Source organism: Melozone crissalis, unplaced genomic scaffold, assembly GCF_028551555.1.
Source record: "Melozone crissalis strain CALT ecotype California unplaced genomic scaffold, PUWL_Pcris_2 ptg000068l_1, whole genome shotgun sequence".
Lineage (NCBI taxonomy): Eukaryota > Metazoa > Chordata > Aves > Passeriformes > Passerellidae > Melozone > Melozone crissalis.
Window position 1 is genome coordinate 14600546 of NW_026535846.1, and position 19108 is coordinate 14619653.

Consider the following 19108-nt stretch of genomic DNA (forward strand, 5'->3'; position numbering starts at 1 on the left):
CAGGGAAATGGAAGGGAGGGGAAACAGGGTTTGTGCCATTAGAAGGATGGAAGGAGCACACTCTGTGGTATTGTTTCCTCTCACCATAGTGCAAATCTGCAGAGTTTTGTGCATTTCCTGGTGGATGCTTGTTCTGATCCAGATCTTTCAAATATGTTGAGAAAGCAGAGGTGAGCACCAGGGAGAAACCTGTGCTTCTGTGAAAACTCTTCATCAAAGCCTGTTCATTGTGACGAACAGCAATCAGTGTACAAAAGAGGCATCTCTTGAGTTAAGATTAGAATGATAAAAAAGAGAATAAACAAGTTTCCCAGATGCAGCCAAAGCTCCTTCCAAGCCTGTTGCCCACCCTGGCCAGCTCAGCTCAGTTACAGAGGAGAGCCACAGCCACAATGCCAAGGTGAGCACAGAGACTCCTGACCCTGAGCTGCTGCTTCTCTCATCAGACTAGGTTAAGTCAGGTTCTTTACCCTAAAAGATATGGTTGCAGAATCCTTGTTGTCAATTTCCATTCCAAGTAAGCATAAATACTCTTAGTAAGTCCTCACAAAGCTGTGGGTGTTGTGCTGCTAGGAATTGGGCTCTCAGGTAAAGCTCCCATTGCCTCAGAGGAGTTCACTTATTATCAAAGGAAATATCAGACTGCCAAAGGTGGAGAGATGGTGTTTTAGAATAGGCATGTTTGTAAAATCTGAGAGGAAAATACTGGTGAGGAAGATGGAGGGAGGAAATGCTCTGTTAGATATCTGTGTATTGAAAGTGACAACACCTAATACTACTAGCAGGAAAATTTATCATGTGTTAAATTAATGTACTGTATTATGGGATGCTTTTATATAGCAATTTCGTTTTCTTGGTGAAGTTTTGTATTGAGAAGTAATAAAGAAAATTTTGGTGTAAAATATGCTACCTTCAACATTCATAAAACACACTGTACTTTAGAGGACCCAATCCTGTTCATTTCCACAGAAATGGAAGCTTTGCCATTGACTTCTGTGGAAGCAAGGTCAGCTACAAAATGATCAATTAAATAGGATTCCAAGTATGATTTATTGTGCTCATGATACTCATTTTCACCCCATTAGCGTTCCTTTTCCTTAGTGTGACCTTCAGTCTTGCATAGTGAAATGCTTATTGCTCCAAACCATGACCTAACAGCTTGAGAATACAACTGATAAGGCAATGATCTGAGTCAAACAAGATAGTGCCCATGGGCAGGAGCTTCTTGCACAGCACACTGGACTCCTGGCCTCCACCTTGTAATGATTGTGGACGTTCTCCCAGTATAAAATCTGTGTAATTCTAATAAATCAGTGAATTTAGGTTCAGGTTTGAACCTGCCTGCCCATGGAATGAGTTCCTTGTTTTGATTTTCTTGTTGTCTAATTTTCTTGTTCTTGCTTATTGTATGAAATTGTCTTTATCTCAACCGTGAGTTTCCTTACTTTTACTCTTCTGATCCTCTCCCCAGTCCCAACATGGGAGGAGTAAGCAAGTGACAGTGTGGGTGTTAGTTGCCAGCTGGGGTTAAACTATGACACAAAACTATAGAATCCAGACAAATATTTTCTTGAGGGGTGAAATTAATGTTAGTTTTCTTTTTCAAAGCAAAATAACAACTTTGGACCTGTCAAATGAAAAACAAGCAAAGGAGGAACAGGAATTCATTTACAAACCACCTATATCACAGACCTGGGAAATCTTGACTTGCAGTTTCCATTGAAAGACAGGGGTGTTTGATGTTGATGCAGTGACAGATGACACCCTATACTGTATGTTCTTCTTCTGTTGCTGTTGGAATTGTGTATTTAGTGAATTAGTCATGATTGATGATAGTGTTTTAAGGACTTGCTAGTTCTTCCTGGGAAAAGATGGCATATTTTAGCAATATTAATGGTTTGAGACTTAAGGATAGCAACATATATTTTTGCAATCTTTTAGCAGCAAAGCCATAATTTATACAAATGGATTCACTCTGTCTTTAGCTCAAGAAACTCTGACAAAAGATGTCATTTGAAGTAATGTTGCTCATCATTCATAGATACGAAAGCTTAAGGGTCCATTGCTTTGATATAAAAGTGTGCTGCAGTTTTCTGCTTCTTTTAATATCAGTATATGGTGTTAATGATACTCAACTATTTTAAGCAGCTCCAGTTGAGACTAAGAGAACAGAAAGGTGCTTATTTGCCATAGAAAGAGATACACTAACTTGGGAGTATGTAGAAAAGCAGCATTCCAGCAACAACTCAGAATTCCCTAAATGGCAGCTCTGCAGCAGTTAAAAAATAGTGCTACAATGTGTTCAGCCAACATTGCCAATTTATGGCCCAGTACAGTATATTAGATCCCTTTACAGCACCTTGGTAAGGAAGCACATCATTGCAGAATAGTACCAAGGGCTGGGAGAGGTCTCTGGCTTGCTCTGGTGTATTTGCTGAAGTGCAGCCCAGTCCTGCAGTTGCATTTGAATGCTCCCTGTGGTTGTGATATCAGAAATGCATGCATGGGGACCCATTGCAGGATGGGCAACAGACAACAAAAGCATGGTACAAAAGATAGTCTTTAGACACAATCTGAGAGTAATAACAGATTAGACAGATATTGTGCCCTAAAAGAGTGTCTTACAGTGCTGCTGCACTGTGCTTTTGCTTCTGTCATCCAGCCCTTTTACGATGACATGATTCTTTTACTAATTAAAAAAATCCAACACAACAGCTAAACAAACAACCACCAGCTCTTCCTTTCTGTATTTAAACCACTGGTTCTCTAAAGAGCATTGATATCATGTAGTTTGTAGATAAGTGATAGATCCTTATATAGTGCCATATTAAAAGTGAGCTGACACACAAAGATTTTCTTTATTTACTAATTGAAATCTGTGAGACAAAGTGCTAATATTTCCCATCTCTAATCCTGTATTTAGATTATTTCTATAATACCCTCTTAAAATAGTTTGTTCTGTAATTATTAATCCAGATATTGTTCACCTCCTGAAAAACTGTCATCCTCTTTAGCTATGCATCTCACGTCTTTCAGTTTAAGCCCTTGCCTTACATCACTAGAAAACAGACCTTAGAATTGAAATAAAACACTTGCTGAACAAGGCAATCTTTTTTACCTGTAATAAATAAAAAGGTGTTTGATAGCTGTTGTGCATCAGAAGGAGTTGATGGGCAAGTATGTGTTGATTAGAGAGAACTGAATGTGGTGGATAATGTATCTCAGAGCAGACACCAATGTGGAAAAAAAAAATCAAATGGGGCTGGGTGGTAGGTAAAACAATTACACATGCCTGGGCAGGTTATGACACTCAGTGTATGAAGAACATGATAAGTAATGAAGTCTTTACTGTTTCCTGCCCTGCCACTGCTGAATTTGTGCTCAGCCAGCCTCTCCATCCACCAGCCTTCCCATCCTTTAGGACTGAAGTATGGTAAGAAATTTATAGGTTTTATTTGGGAGGAATTTTGTGGCTTTTTTGGGTTTTTTAATCCTCAGATTTTCCTTTTATTTTACATTGCAACAAAATCCAAAATTCACAAAACTCCTGTCATAGAGGCATGTCTGACAAATGCTGAGTGAGAATGCTGTTTCAGAAAGATATAGAAGTTTCACAGTGGCCTGACTGGAAAATTGGAGGGGGTCTTCTTTAAATATCTTTATTGCTTTAAAATTGTTCCATGAGCTGTGGCAGTAACACTACATAATCACACAGAAGATATAAAATGGCAGTCAAAATACTATGTTGAGTTTCAATTGAATGATGTATTTTAAATGTAATGGCAGTTACTACCCAGAGCAGATTGAATAGTCTTGTTCTCCTGTTGAAAATGTCAAAGCAAAATCTTAAATTGCTTCAACACATGACAAACAGAAGACACTTTGAACAGGAGAATGAAGAGTCAAGCAGGTTCCTTACAAGAAGCTGACACAATTGTGTGAGAAATTTCTCAGAAATTGCATTCCTGGTGCAAAACTCTTATCTGTCTGCTGGGAAAAAAGGCAGCAGAAAATCTAGAAGATGGGTAAGGACTGTTCCTCTGAGAACAGCAGAGCAATGTAGAAGTTGAGGAAAGGGGTCTCTGTTTTGGGCTGCTTCACCAACACTGCCCAGGTGGCTGAGGGACAGGAGCAGTGCTGGTGTCTGTCCTGGAGCTTGGTGGCCATGACAGGAGGGTAGAAAACCCCTCTCAGGAGAGTGTTTGTGTGCAGGTGGTTCAGGCAGAGGCAGGTGGGGTACCTGGGTGTTGGGGCAGCCCTTTAGTGTTGTGCCCATGCCCCCTCACAGGGAGCCTGTGCTGCCTTTTCCACTGAGGCTGGGGGAGCAGCTTCCCCTTCCTGCAACTTTGGGTGTATAAGCCTTGGCTGAGAGGATTTGTTAATAAAAATAGAATTGGTTGCTCTCCTCTTTTTCCACTTGATGATTTTTGGCTCTTTCATTTTTTTTTCTATTTTTCTCTTGATTTAAAGATTATCTTCATCTTTTAATAAAGGATGGAGGAAATATACTGAAGGATTAAGTCCTTATCTGCAGCCATTTGAAATGCCTGTGGGACTGTTTAATCTCACATTTCAGAGGATTTGGAAGCTAGGCCTCTGCAGTTTCTGCTGCATACAGTATAAATGTGCTCAAATTGACCTGTGGGACAGGTGCAATCCATGGCTCACTCTCTGACAAGTTTATTTTTTTTTTGTACTCTTCTGATAAAAATGTCTGGTGTGTTGACAACCTGCTTCACAGTGGTCACATTGATTCAAAACAAGTAAAGTCCCAATGACCTTTTTTTGGCTATGACTTTACTGTTTTCCATTGCTTTTAGAATTGCCTTGAAGTCTTTGAACAGTTTCACTGGGCAGTTCATTTGTTCCTCTCAGCTGTGCTGGGTGTCACTCACTGGGCTGGTCAATGGGGCTGTCCAGAGATGCCCCAGTGGGCACTGGAATGCAAATCCTCAGACATTTTCATTAATGGATCCCTGTGCAGCCTTTAGTCACGTTCCTCTTGGAGGTTTGCCTGCAATTCTTTGCATCCCCACTGGCCAGTAAACATTTTCAAGTAATATAGCAGTCTTAAAATATCACATTTACTGTTGAATACTTGCCCTGTGCAAACCTGATGCAGTGCTTGGCACATGTTTGGTGTATTTTTGTGAAAAAGAAATTGCATTCTTGGATCAGAGACACTTTCCTTTGTTTGATAGTAGTTGATACTGAAAGGTTCAGGTCCCAGGCTGATCACCAGGGGTTATTCTGCTTCCCATCAGCTGCTAGGAACTCTGATGTAAGTGGTAAAAGGCAGCAGAGCTGACTCTGAAAATGGGTCGTCCCACCAGAGATTTCTGTGGATGCTACTTTTTTAGTTCATTCTTTTAAATCCTTTTCCTCAAATAAGAAGACAAATTTCCTGGGATAACTGCCTCCTTCATTTCTTAAAGCATTGTCTTTCATCAGAAGATTTACATTTTCTTGATCTTTGGTCATGAGGCAGGATAAACAATAGCAAGTGTATGTATGAGTTCCTTATATTATGCCTGCTTTTATTAATTTTCCTGCTCATCCAACTAATAATGACATGATTCGCCCCAATTTTTTTCTTAATGATGCTCAATGTGCTTAGTGAGTATACAATTCAAAACTTCTTCAGTGGAAAAACTGAAAATATAACAGACAAACCTGGTAGAGTATATTTTGCAGCTTTTGAAGGCAAATTAGAGACAAAGAACCTACATAAATATTGCATAAATATTTTTTGAAAAGGTTTTCCTTGTCAAGTAAAGTAACATTTTTCATCACTGTAACAAGCTTTGGAAGCCAGGGTGCTAATCCAAAGAATGCATCAGAATTAATAGACTGGATAGGGCAGGTGAAACCTTCTCATTAGTCCCCAACAGAGCAAAATCAATTGGCAAGAGGTGACGTAACTGAAGTTTCATGTTTCTTACTTGTGAATATAATTAATCTAAAAGACCTATAGTTAAAATTCCATCTAAATTTTTTTTTGGTATGGCAGCTTTGCAATCATAATGACCCTGCTGAACATCAAAGCTGTTTGAGCTGTCACACTGTGCAACATCTAAAATTGTCCAAAAATACAAGTTTTAAATGGTAGCTACTGCCTTTGAGACTTAAGTGAAATGCATTTTTAATGTCATTCTTCAGTAGTTCTGTCCTTTTGTTTGAAAAGCTGCCCAGGGTTGTTTGTTCTGCAGTGAGGGTTTGATCTGGGCTGTCTCAGGGCACAGGTGAGCCATGAGGTTGGCTGAAACAGCAAAGAGGTGACAAAATGGCACCGGCTCTTCCTTCAGCAGTTTGTGGTGAGCACTGCTGGAAGCTGCTGCTGAACTTGGAGATGGCTTTTCCTCAAAAAGAGCACTCATTGTTTTGCCTACATATGGTAGTATAGGTGCTTAAAACTTAGTTCATTTTATATTCATTGTCCACCATAGTTCTCTACTGATACACTATCTGCAGCTAATACAAGTTTTTTAGCTCTGGAGAATAATGGATTGCTTTGAGTTTTGTTAAAACAGTGCATAAAATGCTCTCTGTGGTAATTCATGTGTCTGGGGTTGTGCTGTGGTGCAGTACCTCACTGTGCACAAGTGGTCAAATTGATCATGGAATATTAATGGCTTGTGGACTGCAGGCTTTTGGTAGCCTGGCTTCAGGTTGACAAGAATGATAGCTTTCATTTGCATGCAGAGTCCAGCTGTTCCTTTGAGATGGATGAAGGGACCTGGCTTCATCTGTCACCACTTCTTTACTTTCTTCTAAGACAGAAAGAAAAAAGAATTAAAAAAGCCAAACCATAAAATGTCATAAAATGTTCTTTGCAGATCTCCTTGAAATAGAGGGTAATTTCAAGCATCTTATTTCTGCCCAGAGTCCAAGAGAAACATTTTGAGCGCAGATGAAATTGTGTCCTTTGTGCTAAATACACTCTGTTCATTAAATAAAGCACACTCCATCTGAGATTTTCATGAATTACATTGAAGGAAAATGTAATTTACATTTAGTAAGAACTTATTACACTTTTTTCCTACTTCAGAGGAAACTCATGCTTCATTCTTAAAAGCAAGCTGCATGATCCACATTTAGGAAAGGAATAAAATGATCACAGGAATCATTTTGGCTGGGAAAGAAGTTTGCATAATCTAACACAATCTGTGAAATTTAGAAATGCAGTGAAAGGAAAGGTGTGTTGGCAAGTGTAGGAGTGAGGAAGCTTGATAACATCACACAGTGAAAGCCCTGCTAGCACAGAATTCTTCTGCTTTCCAACACCCACCTTGCAATGACTCTAGTGACAGCACCAATGGTAACCCCTGCCATCAGTGCCACTGAATGTTTCACATCAGGAAATGCTAACAGTCAATGCCATGGGCATTTAACACGTATATTGCAGTCGTGTTAAGTGTTCAGCCCTGTTGTAATTACTTTGTAATAGGCACCTTGTGGGATTTTGCCATCTGTGCTTCAGTAATGTGCAATCTGTGCTATTGTTTCTACTCCACTTCACCAGAGTCCTGAGCCGTACTCTATTGCATAAGTTCCACCAATCTCACCAGTTTCTTTTCCAGAGTCCTATGTTACTTAATTGCCTTGTGAGAAGGTGGAAGAAGGTCCAGCACAAAAGATCCCAAACCAAAAATCTAGTTAATCTCTACTTCTCTTAACAGTTCATGAATTCAGCAGAGGTCTAGCACCTTCTCTCCAAAGCCATTTGGCTCTCTCTGAGCACTCTGATAGCATCCCATGTGCAATAGATGGAGACAGGTGAGGAGACTGGCAGCAAGACTCCTTATTCAGAAGTGATCTTGCCCATGGAATGATTAGCTGCTCCTAGTAGTTCTAAATAGTCGCCATGGGTTACAAGGTCATGCCTGCAGCAGAAGCTGCTGGAGCAGCTGGGTAAGAACAGGACAGGCACAGCCAGTTGTGCAGGATTTTCACTGCTCTCAGAGTCAAGGGAGCTGCAGTCATGGCCAGCTTCCCCTTGGTGCCAGTAGCATGACCTGTGAAACACAGGTCTGTTCTGAGTCATTAAGGACTTAATGGGTTAAAATCAAAACCACCAGTAATGAACCAAGATCATTGCAGTGCCTCAAAATTCATTTCCCCTGTGAGCTGCATTTCAGCATGGACACAGCATCTTGCTGAAAGCTGTGATTGTGTTCTCCTTCTCTCAATGTCATAAAAAGAATTCCAATTATTTACTGCTAATATAAAAATGCTAAACCCCTTTTTGCAGAAAATGTCCCCCAGAGTCAGTCCTAACAGTGCATTAAGGCACTCTTGATCCTAGGTATGGTTTTCAAAAAGTGGTGTTCATGGTGGTAGTAGCCAAGGGGAGGCATCTAGCTGCTGAATCATTCCATAGCATTTTCCCAAAAGAAGCATTTCCTGCTTGAATGGTAATAAATAGAAAAAACTCTTTGTCACTGGCTAATGACTCCTGACTTCCACACAATTTCTGCATTTACTAAGTTGGAGTTGTTTGAGAATAAGTGTTCAGTGTTTATTTTCAAAGATGGAGATATTTATCCTTAGACAACATCTCATTGCAGTGGCTTTATTTCTGTTCGAGCAAACAACAAATGGAGGTGCAATCATTTTGTCAGCTTAAACTGAGAGGAAGGAAATAACACAATAGGCAACTGATGGAGAAGTGTGTTTTGACTGACTGGTGGAGCACACTACAATAGAGCTAATCAGGAAAGAGGGTCCTTGTATAAACACAGCCTCACAAAATTGCATTTTTATGAATGAGTTGCTTCATGTGATTTCCTACTACTTTTCACCTTGTGTGGTAATTTTCTACTGTGCCAAGAAAATGAAAAGCAATGATTCTTATCTGGCAGCAGGACTTGCTGATGATAGTGTGTTAGAGGTTCAGTCCACAAAGTCCAAGTGAGAACCCTTGGCTTTTTAAACAAGCTTTTAACCCTTCAAGTGAAGAGTTCATTCCTTGTCAGCCAAACTACAGCTGTCACATTTCCATTTATATCTGCACAATTGGCTCTCACATTTGCTTCGTTGTAAGCAGAGACATGAAAGATAAAGCAGTAGCAGGTCAGGCCTGAAGCATTTGACTGCCAGCCTCTGAGAAACCTCTTGGCACAAGCTGGGATTTCAGGTGAGAAAAAAGGAGTTAGGTACATATATTTTTAAAAGGTAAAATGCTGAGCTTCTCATAGCAACATATGCCCTCTGGTTAATATATTGATTGAGGGCTTTGTATGCAGTTAGTTCTGTTGTAATCTATGGTGTGCAAGTTGCAGTATCACTGCCAAGGTTTGTCTTTGCCAAAGTAGATCTAAGCCATGTCTGGAAGCATATGTATTTGAACTGGGAGTGAACAAAAGCTTAACTTTGGGTATGAGCTAGATTCAGATTAAGGATTTGGCATGCAGTTATTTGCCCCAGAGGATGCTATTCAAACAGATCTGTTCTGCTGTCAAAAGGTTAGCCAGATTCTTGATTGAATGATACTAGAGGCACTGTGTTAATTAATGGTGGGAAAATGCCAGATCTTTTGATTGAAGGAAGTAGGTTGGCATGCAATTGTCTCATAGAAGCTTTGAAACAATTTTTTTAGATTCTCTGCATTTTGTCTCATGTTTAGATAATTTCTCGTTTCATCATTGCAAATTACATGAGCAAATGTCCAGGAGGTGCATCAATAGCAAAATTATAGAACAGCAAATGTACTTTGGGTGCTTATCTCAAGAAGAGGGAAGTCATTATCCACCACTAGGAAGAAGAAAGCTGTTCCCCAGGATTTGACAGTTCCTAGCCACATGGGAGTTAACATTTTAGCTCCTTTCTAAGAGTTATCTGGTCTGGAAAACACTCCAGCTGTGCTGAGTGGCCCACACACAAGAAAGAGGCCCTTCAAATCATAAGCAGCTGGATTTCAGTGATGACCCTGGTGCTGACTGGAGCAGTTCAGGGCCTGGGGCACAGGTGATGCCTGTTGGCTTGGGGCATGCCCTTTTGCATGGCACAGGAGAAGGGAATCTGCATTCAATTCAGAAGTTGTGTTTAGATGAGCCACTCAAAATATGGAGTAAGAGACTTGAGTTCATCATAGCAACAGTTTGGGCTCCCTGTCTGTCACTGTGGATGCTGTAAAAGCCTGACTGGAGTGGGGTGGGGGCTGTGAAGCTGCTGCAGAGAGAAGGTAGGAAATAGTGTGGGGAAATAGAGCTGTGTCAAATAACAAACTGTGAAGGAACTGGGGCTTACTGAGAAGCCTGATGGTTTTTCTAGCTGGTTATCACTGCTTTTCCCTATGTAAAGATATCCTAAGGCTGTTTGTTTTCAACTGCTTTCTACTTTTTCAAGAGAACTCATTAGTGTGTCTGAATATGGAATGACAGATTTTTGAAGCAGTAGGGCTGTGGTGGGGGAAAAAATGAGCCTTCAGACTCTGAGGCTTTACTGGCACTTAAAAGCAGGACCCACTCCTTTCAGGCAGTTTTCTTCTTTAGCTGGTCCTGTGAGCAGCTAAACATTGACCTGTGCAGCACATCATGCTCGGCTTTATCTGACAGAGATCACTGTGTAACTAACTGGAGAGACCAAATCTTATGCAGGTCTCTTCTCTCCTTTTCTGCAGCATTTTTGGTGTGACAGCATACTCCTTGTGACTATGACAAAGAGAATAAAAACATCATGTATGCTGGGAAGGAAAATGCACCTGTATGACCAGCTGCAGAGGATCACATCAGAGTATTGATCTGTACAACACTGTCTCCTTAAAACTGTCATGGACAAATGGAGTGACAAGTGTTGTTGAAATCACAGCAATGTGATTATTGTCCTAAAGTTTGTGTTACTTTTGAATGAGGTGAATATGAGCACAGGAGGAAACAGCACTTTAGACAGTTCCTGAGCAGTCTGGCTGCTAAACAGCCTCTGGCCATGTTCACCAGTCTCTTTTGGGAGGCACATGCATTGCCAGGTGCCTCTGGGTAAAGAAATGCCTTTCCAGTATGTCATCCAACACCTATGACTTCCAGCCATGCCCCAGGTAGTGAGTGCTGTTCTCCTGGGACAAGGTAGAGAAGCCTCCCCTCAGTCTCAGTTCTGTATCTTCCATAAACAAATCCAGCCCAGGCAGTCCCAGCCTGGTCACTGGATGAGACCCTGGACTGATGAGGAAAGGCAAAGCAACCCCTGAGGCTGCTGCGTGGTCAGGCCAGTACCTTCCCAAGGTGGGTCTGTCTAGGTGGCCACAGGAACTGCTGCCTTGGGAAGCTGATGTCATCCTTATTCTAGTGCCTTCACCATGTAAGTGCTGCTGCTCAGAGCAGCCTGGGGACATGCCACATTCCATGGCATTTGGAAGGGAAAAATAAAAGTGTAGACAGCTGTATCACAGCTCTTCCCTTGACAGTTCATGAGGTGGATTCAGTTTCATAGCAGAATTACTGCCCCTTTGATAATAGGAAGAATAATTGCCATACATTTAATTGTTTTAATTTCATGTAGCTTTGTGAGAGGTCAAATAACAGTTTATACCATTAGTTTCATTAAATACATGTTGATACAGTAACAGCAGTAACTTTTTGTTCTTCTTTTCCATGAGCGATGCTGCAAATCAGTGCCCTATGTCTATAAACTGTTCCTAGAATTAAAGAAACTTCTTGTAGAGGAATGGGAATTTGAATAAATGTTGGTTTTAGACTTCTGTCAAGTACAGAGATCATATGTCTAGAGCCCCTTGTAGCTGAAAATATCTTGTATTGCTTTTCTGTTTAAGAAGGACCAAAAGTGAATTTCATAAGTTCATCAGTGAGTAAGTCATCTGATGTCTGCCCTCTAAAGTAAGATTAGCCTTTGTTTTCAGTAAGCACATCTGACATTGAAGAGCCAGCAGTTTGTTGCCTTCTCATCTCAAAAGCCCTTTGGGCCATTTCAGTTCCTATGGAAAGAGCTCTGACAGGCTGCCAGTTCATTATGGTGATTACTCTCCAAGAAGAGCATGGCAGACCATAACCATTTAAAATGTGACATGCAGGAGCACATCTAGAAAACTTCCAAATGTTGCAAGTAAAGCTGATGGAAACAGGGGGAAGCCCTGGTCAGATTGGGTTAGAAAGGGTGTAGGTGGAAATGGGATATGAAGAGAATATGAAGTAAAGAAAGCCTGAGCACAGTGGCACAGCATGGATGAAGATGCTCCAGCAACTTTTCTGCATATTCTGCTATGAACAGAGTACTATTTACTACCAAAAAATAAAAATAATAATATAAGAAAAGCATAAACGTAGCAAGAAAAGCCTGAAAAATTGAAGAAAAGGTTAAAGAAAAAAAACTCCTGCTGTAACTATACCAGAAACTGAAACTCTGAGGCTGTTGTGGATGTAAAATTGGTTTGTAGGCTGACAATCGTTTATTTTACAATCTCTGTTCAAATAATTTCAGGTGATGGGTTTTAACAGGAAAACTTTGAAGGTAATTTGAAAATGTTTAATTTCATGTGGCGCAAGATGCTGTACTGTATTAAAAGCATTTCTCCCCATTTTTGGGAATATACAGTCGTTTATTTCAAGCTAAGCCAAATTTACAAAACCTATTTGCACAGTCTGGCCCTAAGTTTTCCAACAGGGGTGTGAAGCCTGTGCCTGCAGCTATGCTTTTTAATAGTTGTGTAATCTGCTTGCTGGAGCAGTCCCCTGGCAGGAGAGGCTGGGGTGTTCTCAGATGGAGATAATTCTGCACAGCAAGGGTCCCCAGCAAGGCTTTGAGGAGAGGGCCTGGGTACCCCACCTGCTGGGGTGGGAGTCTGAGCTACTGTGGAGCTGCTGGGGTCCTTCAAGCACAACTATGTGCAATTTTTCTATGTGTTGTTTTGTTGTTTTGGACAGACATAAAGACATGTCGGGACTGGTCACACTGAGATAGATTTGTCTGGCACTTCAAATTCATTGTGTTAACTTTGCAATATGAGGGTCTAAACTGCTTGTTCTACTCATTACATGTAAGCTAAAAGTGAGAAGTGGAGTTTGTTTTGCTGCTTTGTGCTAAAATGTAATTCTTGAAACTGGTCATTTCTGTTAAATCACAGCCACAAGGTAGGTGGTGACACATTGGCTGTATAACAGCTGTACTGTGTAATAAATGTTTACATGCCATCAAGTATACAAACATTTGATTGCTTATGTGACAGAGCTTTTCTTTTGCAGTCATTGGTCTCAATTTTTCCATTACATGTTCTCATTTTCTTTTCTAGCTTTAGTCACAGACAAACCTCCAAAGCCATTGTTCCCCATGGAGAACCAGCCAACTGTTATAGATGTCCAGCTGGGTAAGTCCCCTTCTGGGAATAATAGATCCTAAACTTCCACTCTGGTAGCAGATGGGATAAATTGAAAGTGGTAAGAATGGTTTAGTGGTAGTTATTACATGCAAATCAATTTGCAGCTTCTCATTTATAACCGTAGAATTTACTGCCACGGCAATTTAAGGGAGTGAACATCAGGGAATGGCAGTACTAATTGGTTGCAATGGGTATGAAATATAAAACACTGATGCTTTTCTTAATATATGATTGGTAGAGTAAAATATGTCTATGTTGGTGCTGTATTGGTCAGTTGATGTTCAGCCTAAGACAAATGTTCTCATAAAAGAAGTGCTGATTCCTTTAAAAGTTAGTGTAAAGCATTGCATTTCCAGGTGGTTCTGAATGTGTACCAGAAAGGGCTTTTGACTAAAATGCTTGCATGCTTTTCTCACTCCTGTTATATATTCTTCTGTGAATGCACATCTCTGAATCTCAGCTAGCAGCCTCTATTTTCTGTCATGTTAGAAAATAATGTTAGAGTGTTCTGCTAACTTTGGAGAGCTGTAGGGGATTGTGATACTGAAAGAACTGCTCAGCATTGAGGTTCCAGGGTTTTTTTTCAGTGACTTGAAAATAGATTTCTAATTTTAAGAAGCAGAATTGGAGTTGCTGTTAAGGATTGTGGTGCCATGAGCGTAAATTACAAGAGATGTATTGCATATGGGGATTATTCACTCAGTGCTGAAACTGTGGCACTTTCCTTCTTGAGCTTGACTCTCTTCCTCCTTTATACCAAAGCTGTCTAGAATTTAGAGGTGGAATGGTGTTTAATGGCAAGCAGGGTCAGTGTGAAACATCTGAAGAGGGCTGGTGACATTGTGGTAAAGCTGTTCGTATTTGTGACATTCTGCATACAGAGCTCTACTTGAGATGAGTACAAAGACACGTCCTTGCTCGTAAACCAGGTGCCAGACAGTGTCAGAGAAGCACTGTGGATGCTATGAAATATTTAAAAATAGGGCTTGAATTCTTGAATGTGGGAATATAAATTAACTGTGACCTTAGTGAATGTTAAAGATTGGCTTTCTCTCATACACCTGAATTGACTCAGGAGTCTGTAAGGGCTTGCACAGGGAAGACAGCAGTGGATCTGGGCAGCAGCCAGTGCCAGGTGAATTCTGCAGACAGGTGCATATCTGCATATTTAGGTTCCCCTCCACAGGCCTTGAATATCTGTAGCTGAACAGAATTTGCCCCTAAAAGAGGATATGAAATGGATCTGGAGCCATAGTTAAAACCCTACCTGAGTTACCAGCAAAACCCAGTCACTGAAGTTTGGATCAGCCCAAAAGACTGAATTCAGTCTCCTGGTCTAATTTCCTAAAAGTCAACTTTCTAATGATTTCCTTTGGGAGCATGCTGTCCCTCTATACATCTGTGTAATAAATGCACTCAGAGTACACATCTTTGTTTCCTGCATTTTCATTTCAGCTTCATTTTCTCTTCCAAGTTCCCCTGTTCCAGCAGGACCCTGTTGGTTTTGCACTGAATTCTTTGTTGCTGTTGTTGTTTGCATGAAAATATTTTGTTCTGGCTGATTAAAAGGAGGTTTGATTAAAAAAATGAAAACAAACCCACTCCTCTCCATGGAGATGTGGCTCAGTAATAGGATTTTGGAATATCTCCAGAGGGAAATACAAATCTTGCATCTTTATATGCTGGAATGTAATCCATTAGTTGTCCCTTAAGATCAGGGAATTTACATATGGTGCTTTCTTTTTTCTGATATGTTAATGGGTTTGGTTATTGCCACTAAACCATATTCATATGACTGAACCTTAACTTCTTTTGCGGTGAAGTTTATTGATTTCCCTCTTGATTTAACTTGTCAAATAGATAAAGCTGGAAGATTCTCAGGGAACACCTTCAACTCGTGGAGGCCACCAGCAGCTTGGGCAGGAAGGCTGTGCTGGCCTCTGAAATGTGCCACAGCCTTGAGGGACTGGGAATTATTTGCTTGCACAATGCAAGGTGGGGAGAAGTTTTGTGTAAGGACCTATAAGGTCACTTCATTAAAATCTTGTTAAGCTCCTAGGAGTTTTGAAAAATTGATATTATTCGATATTTTATTAGACATTTAAAGGAAATTTTTGTGGTTTACATGCCAATGGAGTCAAATCACCCAATATGCCTGATTTTCAGTAGTTATGCAAGTATGAATATGTCACTAAGCTACAAAAGAAATGAGTTTAATCCATCTACTTGTTCTGCAGAGATTATTTTAGTTTTCTATTGGAAAGCTAATCTTTAAAGAAATAGCTGTCTTTCCTCTATAAATAGAGGAGATTAATAATTATTTACTGTCTTTATCTTTAATGATTAGCACAATGCAATGAAAAATCTCCCTGGGCCTCTAGGCAGTGGCCTAACTATTTAACAGCTTATTTGCCCTTACTGCAAACTTCAGTATTCACCTTTTAGCTTTCAGATCTTACAGGAAGTTTTAGTGAAAACAGGTATGCATCATTCTTATTGACAGCGGATAAAAGAGCTCCTTCAGGCTTCAAACGTGGTCCAGAGCCTGCCTTGTTCTTCTTAAGGAGCAGGAATGTACTTTGTGTTTTCTGATTTTCTTTGGTATGTGACAGAGATCTAAAACCAATCCTGTCAAGATTAGAGAGAAGCAGAAACTGGAATTTGCTTCTTTTTTGTTTTTTGTATTTGCTTGTGGTGGGGAAACAGAGCCAGAGATGGGGGACGGTTGACAGGAGGACAAAAGATCATCCCTGAGGAGAAATAGTCCAAAACAGTTTCACTCGTTTGCTTTACCAAGTCAGATAATCATTTCATCTCTGGATAGACCTAGAAAATAATGACAGATTTTTTTAATTATTGTCCATTTACTGCTTTCTTTTTGAAAAAACAAAACTAGAAAAAAAATTTATGTTTTAGTTTTTTTCCATTGAGGTCAGTGTCAAAATAGTTCTTGATTGTATGATATGTGATCCATTTAATCTTTCTCTACCTTGGTATTAACAAATAATGTTTGTTCTTACTATATGTTTTGCAAATATATGGCATTACTTGGATAATAAAATGTTCCTCCTCAAAAAAAAAAATCTTAAATTATCTTCATGATGATAAAATCAAATTTGATAGTACAGGCCAAAATACACAGCTCTTGTGCCCAGGTGATGGGGTGGCTTTGGCAGAAGGTCTTGAAGACCATCTCCCATGTGAAGCTCTGACTGGGAATTTATTGAAGTGTGTGCCGGTGTGATTCACAGTTGAGTTGTTCAAAGGCCCTTTTTTGGAACAGGAGCTTGCTGTTACTTTGACCATACAAACCTAAGTGTGTTCATGGATTGTTTTTGCCAAATCCCTGAGTTTAGAGAATTCCTTATGTGATTTAGAAGAGTAAAGATTGAGACCTCAGTCAGGTGTCTGGGGGCCATGAGAGTAAGTTTTAAAGATCTGTTATCTGCTTTCACATACAGCTGCCTGAAAGCAAGTGGAGCATGCTGTGCTGTAGGTCTAAAGATGACATGTTGGCAGTTGCTCTGCTGGTTTCTTAATTCATTTGTTTCATTCTTTTCCAGATAACTTTGTTCCCTCTTTGTGCTTTGAGAACATGGAAAGAAGGAAAAACAATCTTTTGTGTTTTGATTATATGATTACAGAGTAGGTTTCTCCTCCTCATTTGCACAATTTTAGTGTCACCAAGAAGCCAAAATCCCACTGATCCCTGGAGCTGTTGTGCTGCCAGCTCTGAGCTGGTGTAGAAGCAGTGGGAGGGAGGCATTTGTGGGAGAAAGGAAGCACAGTTGTGCTCTGCTGATTTTTGGCTGGACACAGATCTGTAAGATCTATATCAGGCCAGTCTATGTATAAGCAGCTGCCAGAGTTCTTTAGCTTGCACCGTGGCTGCTATTTTTCATTTGTGTGTTTCACAGAGTAGCAAAAAAGCTAAAAATACAATATCAAAATAGATGCTAAATCTGTTAATTCTGTATCATTTTACAGTGAGTGCAGTGCAGTGTTAAGTTAGTCTTCTTATGAATGAGTTAGTTGAGTGGAATAAATTTTGCATGTTTGGGTCTATATTAATTGAATATATAATTTACATATCATTTGCTTTTCAGCTATGCTCTAGTTTTGCTTTCAGGTGTTTACTTAAGAAATGTAGCAGGAGTCTTACAAAACAAAGCAAGAATCCTCTGTGCTAATTAATTTACTGAACAGGAAGGATGTCAAGGGGTTTAACTCACTTTTTGCCATGGTAGTTTCTCTGTTTCTAAAGATGCTGAGGAAAGAAAACACATAGTTTATGAGGATTGTCATTATTCCTAATAGCTGAACTGTTCAGAAAGATTTTGTTTCTAAAAGATTTAACAGCACAATTCCCTGGGACTCATTATTAGGCAGATCAATAGAGATCAATAGAGCTACTGTAAAACAAGTGCAAGGGAATGTACAAAGTTTCATCTGCTGACAGGTATAGGAATAGACTAAAAATAGTCAGGAATAAAAAAGCCCTTTTAGTTTGCAGTGGTGGCTGGAAGGAATTATTTGAGGAGTGGAAACTCATGCATTTACTGACATTTTAAATATATCACTTCACTTTTAACAGTCCTAATTTTCACTGAGATGCCACTTCTCTTCTTAAATAATATTTTTTAACAAAGAAAGCTGTGCAAAATGTTTGAGGCATTCATTTCATACCAAGCCTGTTTATTCAAGACAATCCAGCACTGTCTCATTACAGATTTGCTCATTAAATCTTGCATTCTTTCATATTTAAAGATACAGGTATTTGAAAAGCAGTTGAATAGAGTGGTGATCTTGGACAGAAAGCAATATAGAAAATTTGAATTGTAAAATGCTTCAAATAGAGCAAATGATTTGAAAGGGAACTTGGTAAGAAATTCTTATTTTGTGTGCTTGCAGTGTGGAAAGAGCACTGATACTTGTCCATGGTGAGATCTCTCGAGTGTTGTGGACAAGCCTTTTGATTTGGGGTTTGATTAAAGGGTCATGTGAGACAACTGCTCAGGAATGTAGTGGTGCCTACACAAAACAGGGATCCTGGGTGTTGGTTACTCCATGCTGCCTTTCTTTCCTCCCTCAGCTCCTCCCAGGCATTCCCCAGCCTAGGGCTGGGCAGGGGCTCTCAGAGGGAGATCTGGGTTTCTGTGAGCTGGGTCAAACCCAGAGCTTTGCACCTCCCAGCTCGTCTGGGAGAGCATAGAAGAGACAGATGTTGAGGAATCAGAGGTGACCTGATGTGGGCCCTGAGTCAGCAAAGAGGCTGTCTGAAAGTTATCCATAGAGACTCATTGTTCTTTCCTACTGCAAGGCCTGAGTGGGGATAAGTGAAAATCTTGCCCCAAATCATGTCCTACTGCCTTATTCTGTGTGTGTGGAGTGGCCCACATCACCTCACAAATTCAGGTCTGAGTGATCTGAATGACGGAGCAGAGGGAAGGTGGGACTAAAGGCAGAGAAGGCCGCTGGGTAGTGTCCCCTCCACCCCAACACCAGCAAAAATTTGGTTCCCTCCATCCCCAGTTCTTCCTGCACTGCACTTTCATCTGACAGCCCTGTCTCCCTGTACTGTTGCTGTCTGGAGGAGCAAGCTGGACTTTCACTGCTGTCTCCTCCACACGTTCTTCCAGGCATCCATGGCTCTTCACTGCATCCACCTCCTCCCACAGATAAGCTGGGAGATCCCTGTTCTTCCCATGGGTGGACCCAACCTTACACGTTGTTCCCCTCCCTTTACCAGGATTCACACAGGACTTGCTGTGTGCATCACCC

General features: G+C 40.4%; 1 protein-coding gene across 4 annotated transcripts in view; it reads left to right on the top strand.

The window, feature by feature from the left end:
* Positions 1–19108, top strand: part of IL1RAPL2 (interleukin 1 receptor accessory protein like 2) — a 333232-nt gene that overhangs the window by 226091 nt on the left and 88033 nt on the right. For all 4 annotated transcript variants that reach the window (XM_054289711.1, XM_054289712.1, XM_054289714.1 and 1 more), the window contains one exon: positions 13241–13315. In XM_054289711.1, coding sequence (XP_054145686.1) covers positions 13241–13315 — 75 coding nt within the window. The remainder of the gene's footprint in view (positions 1–13240; positions 13316–19108) is intronic.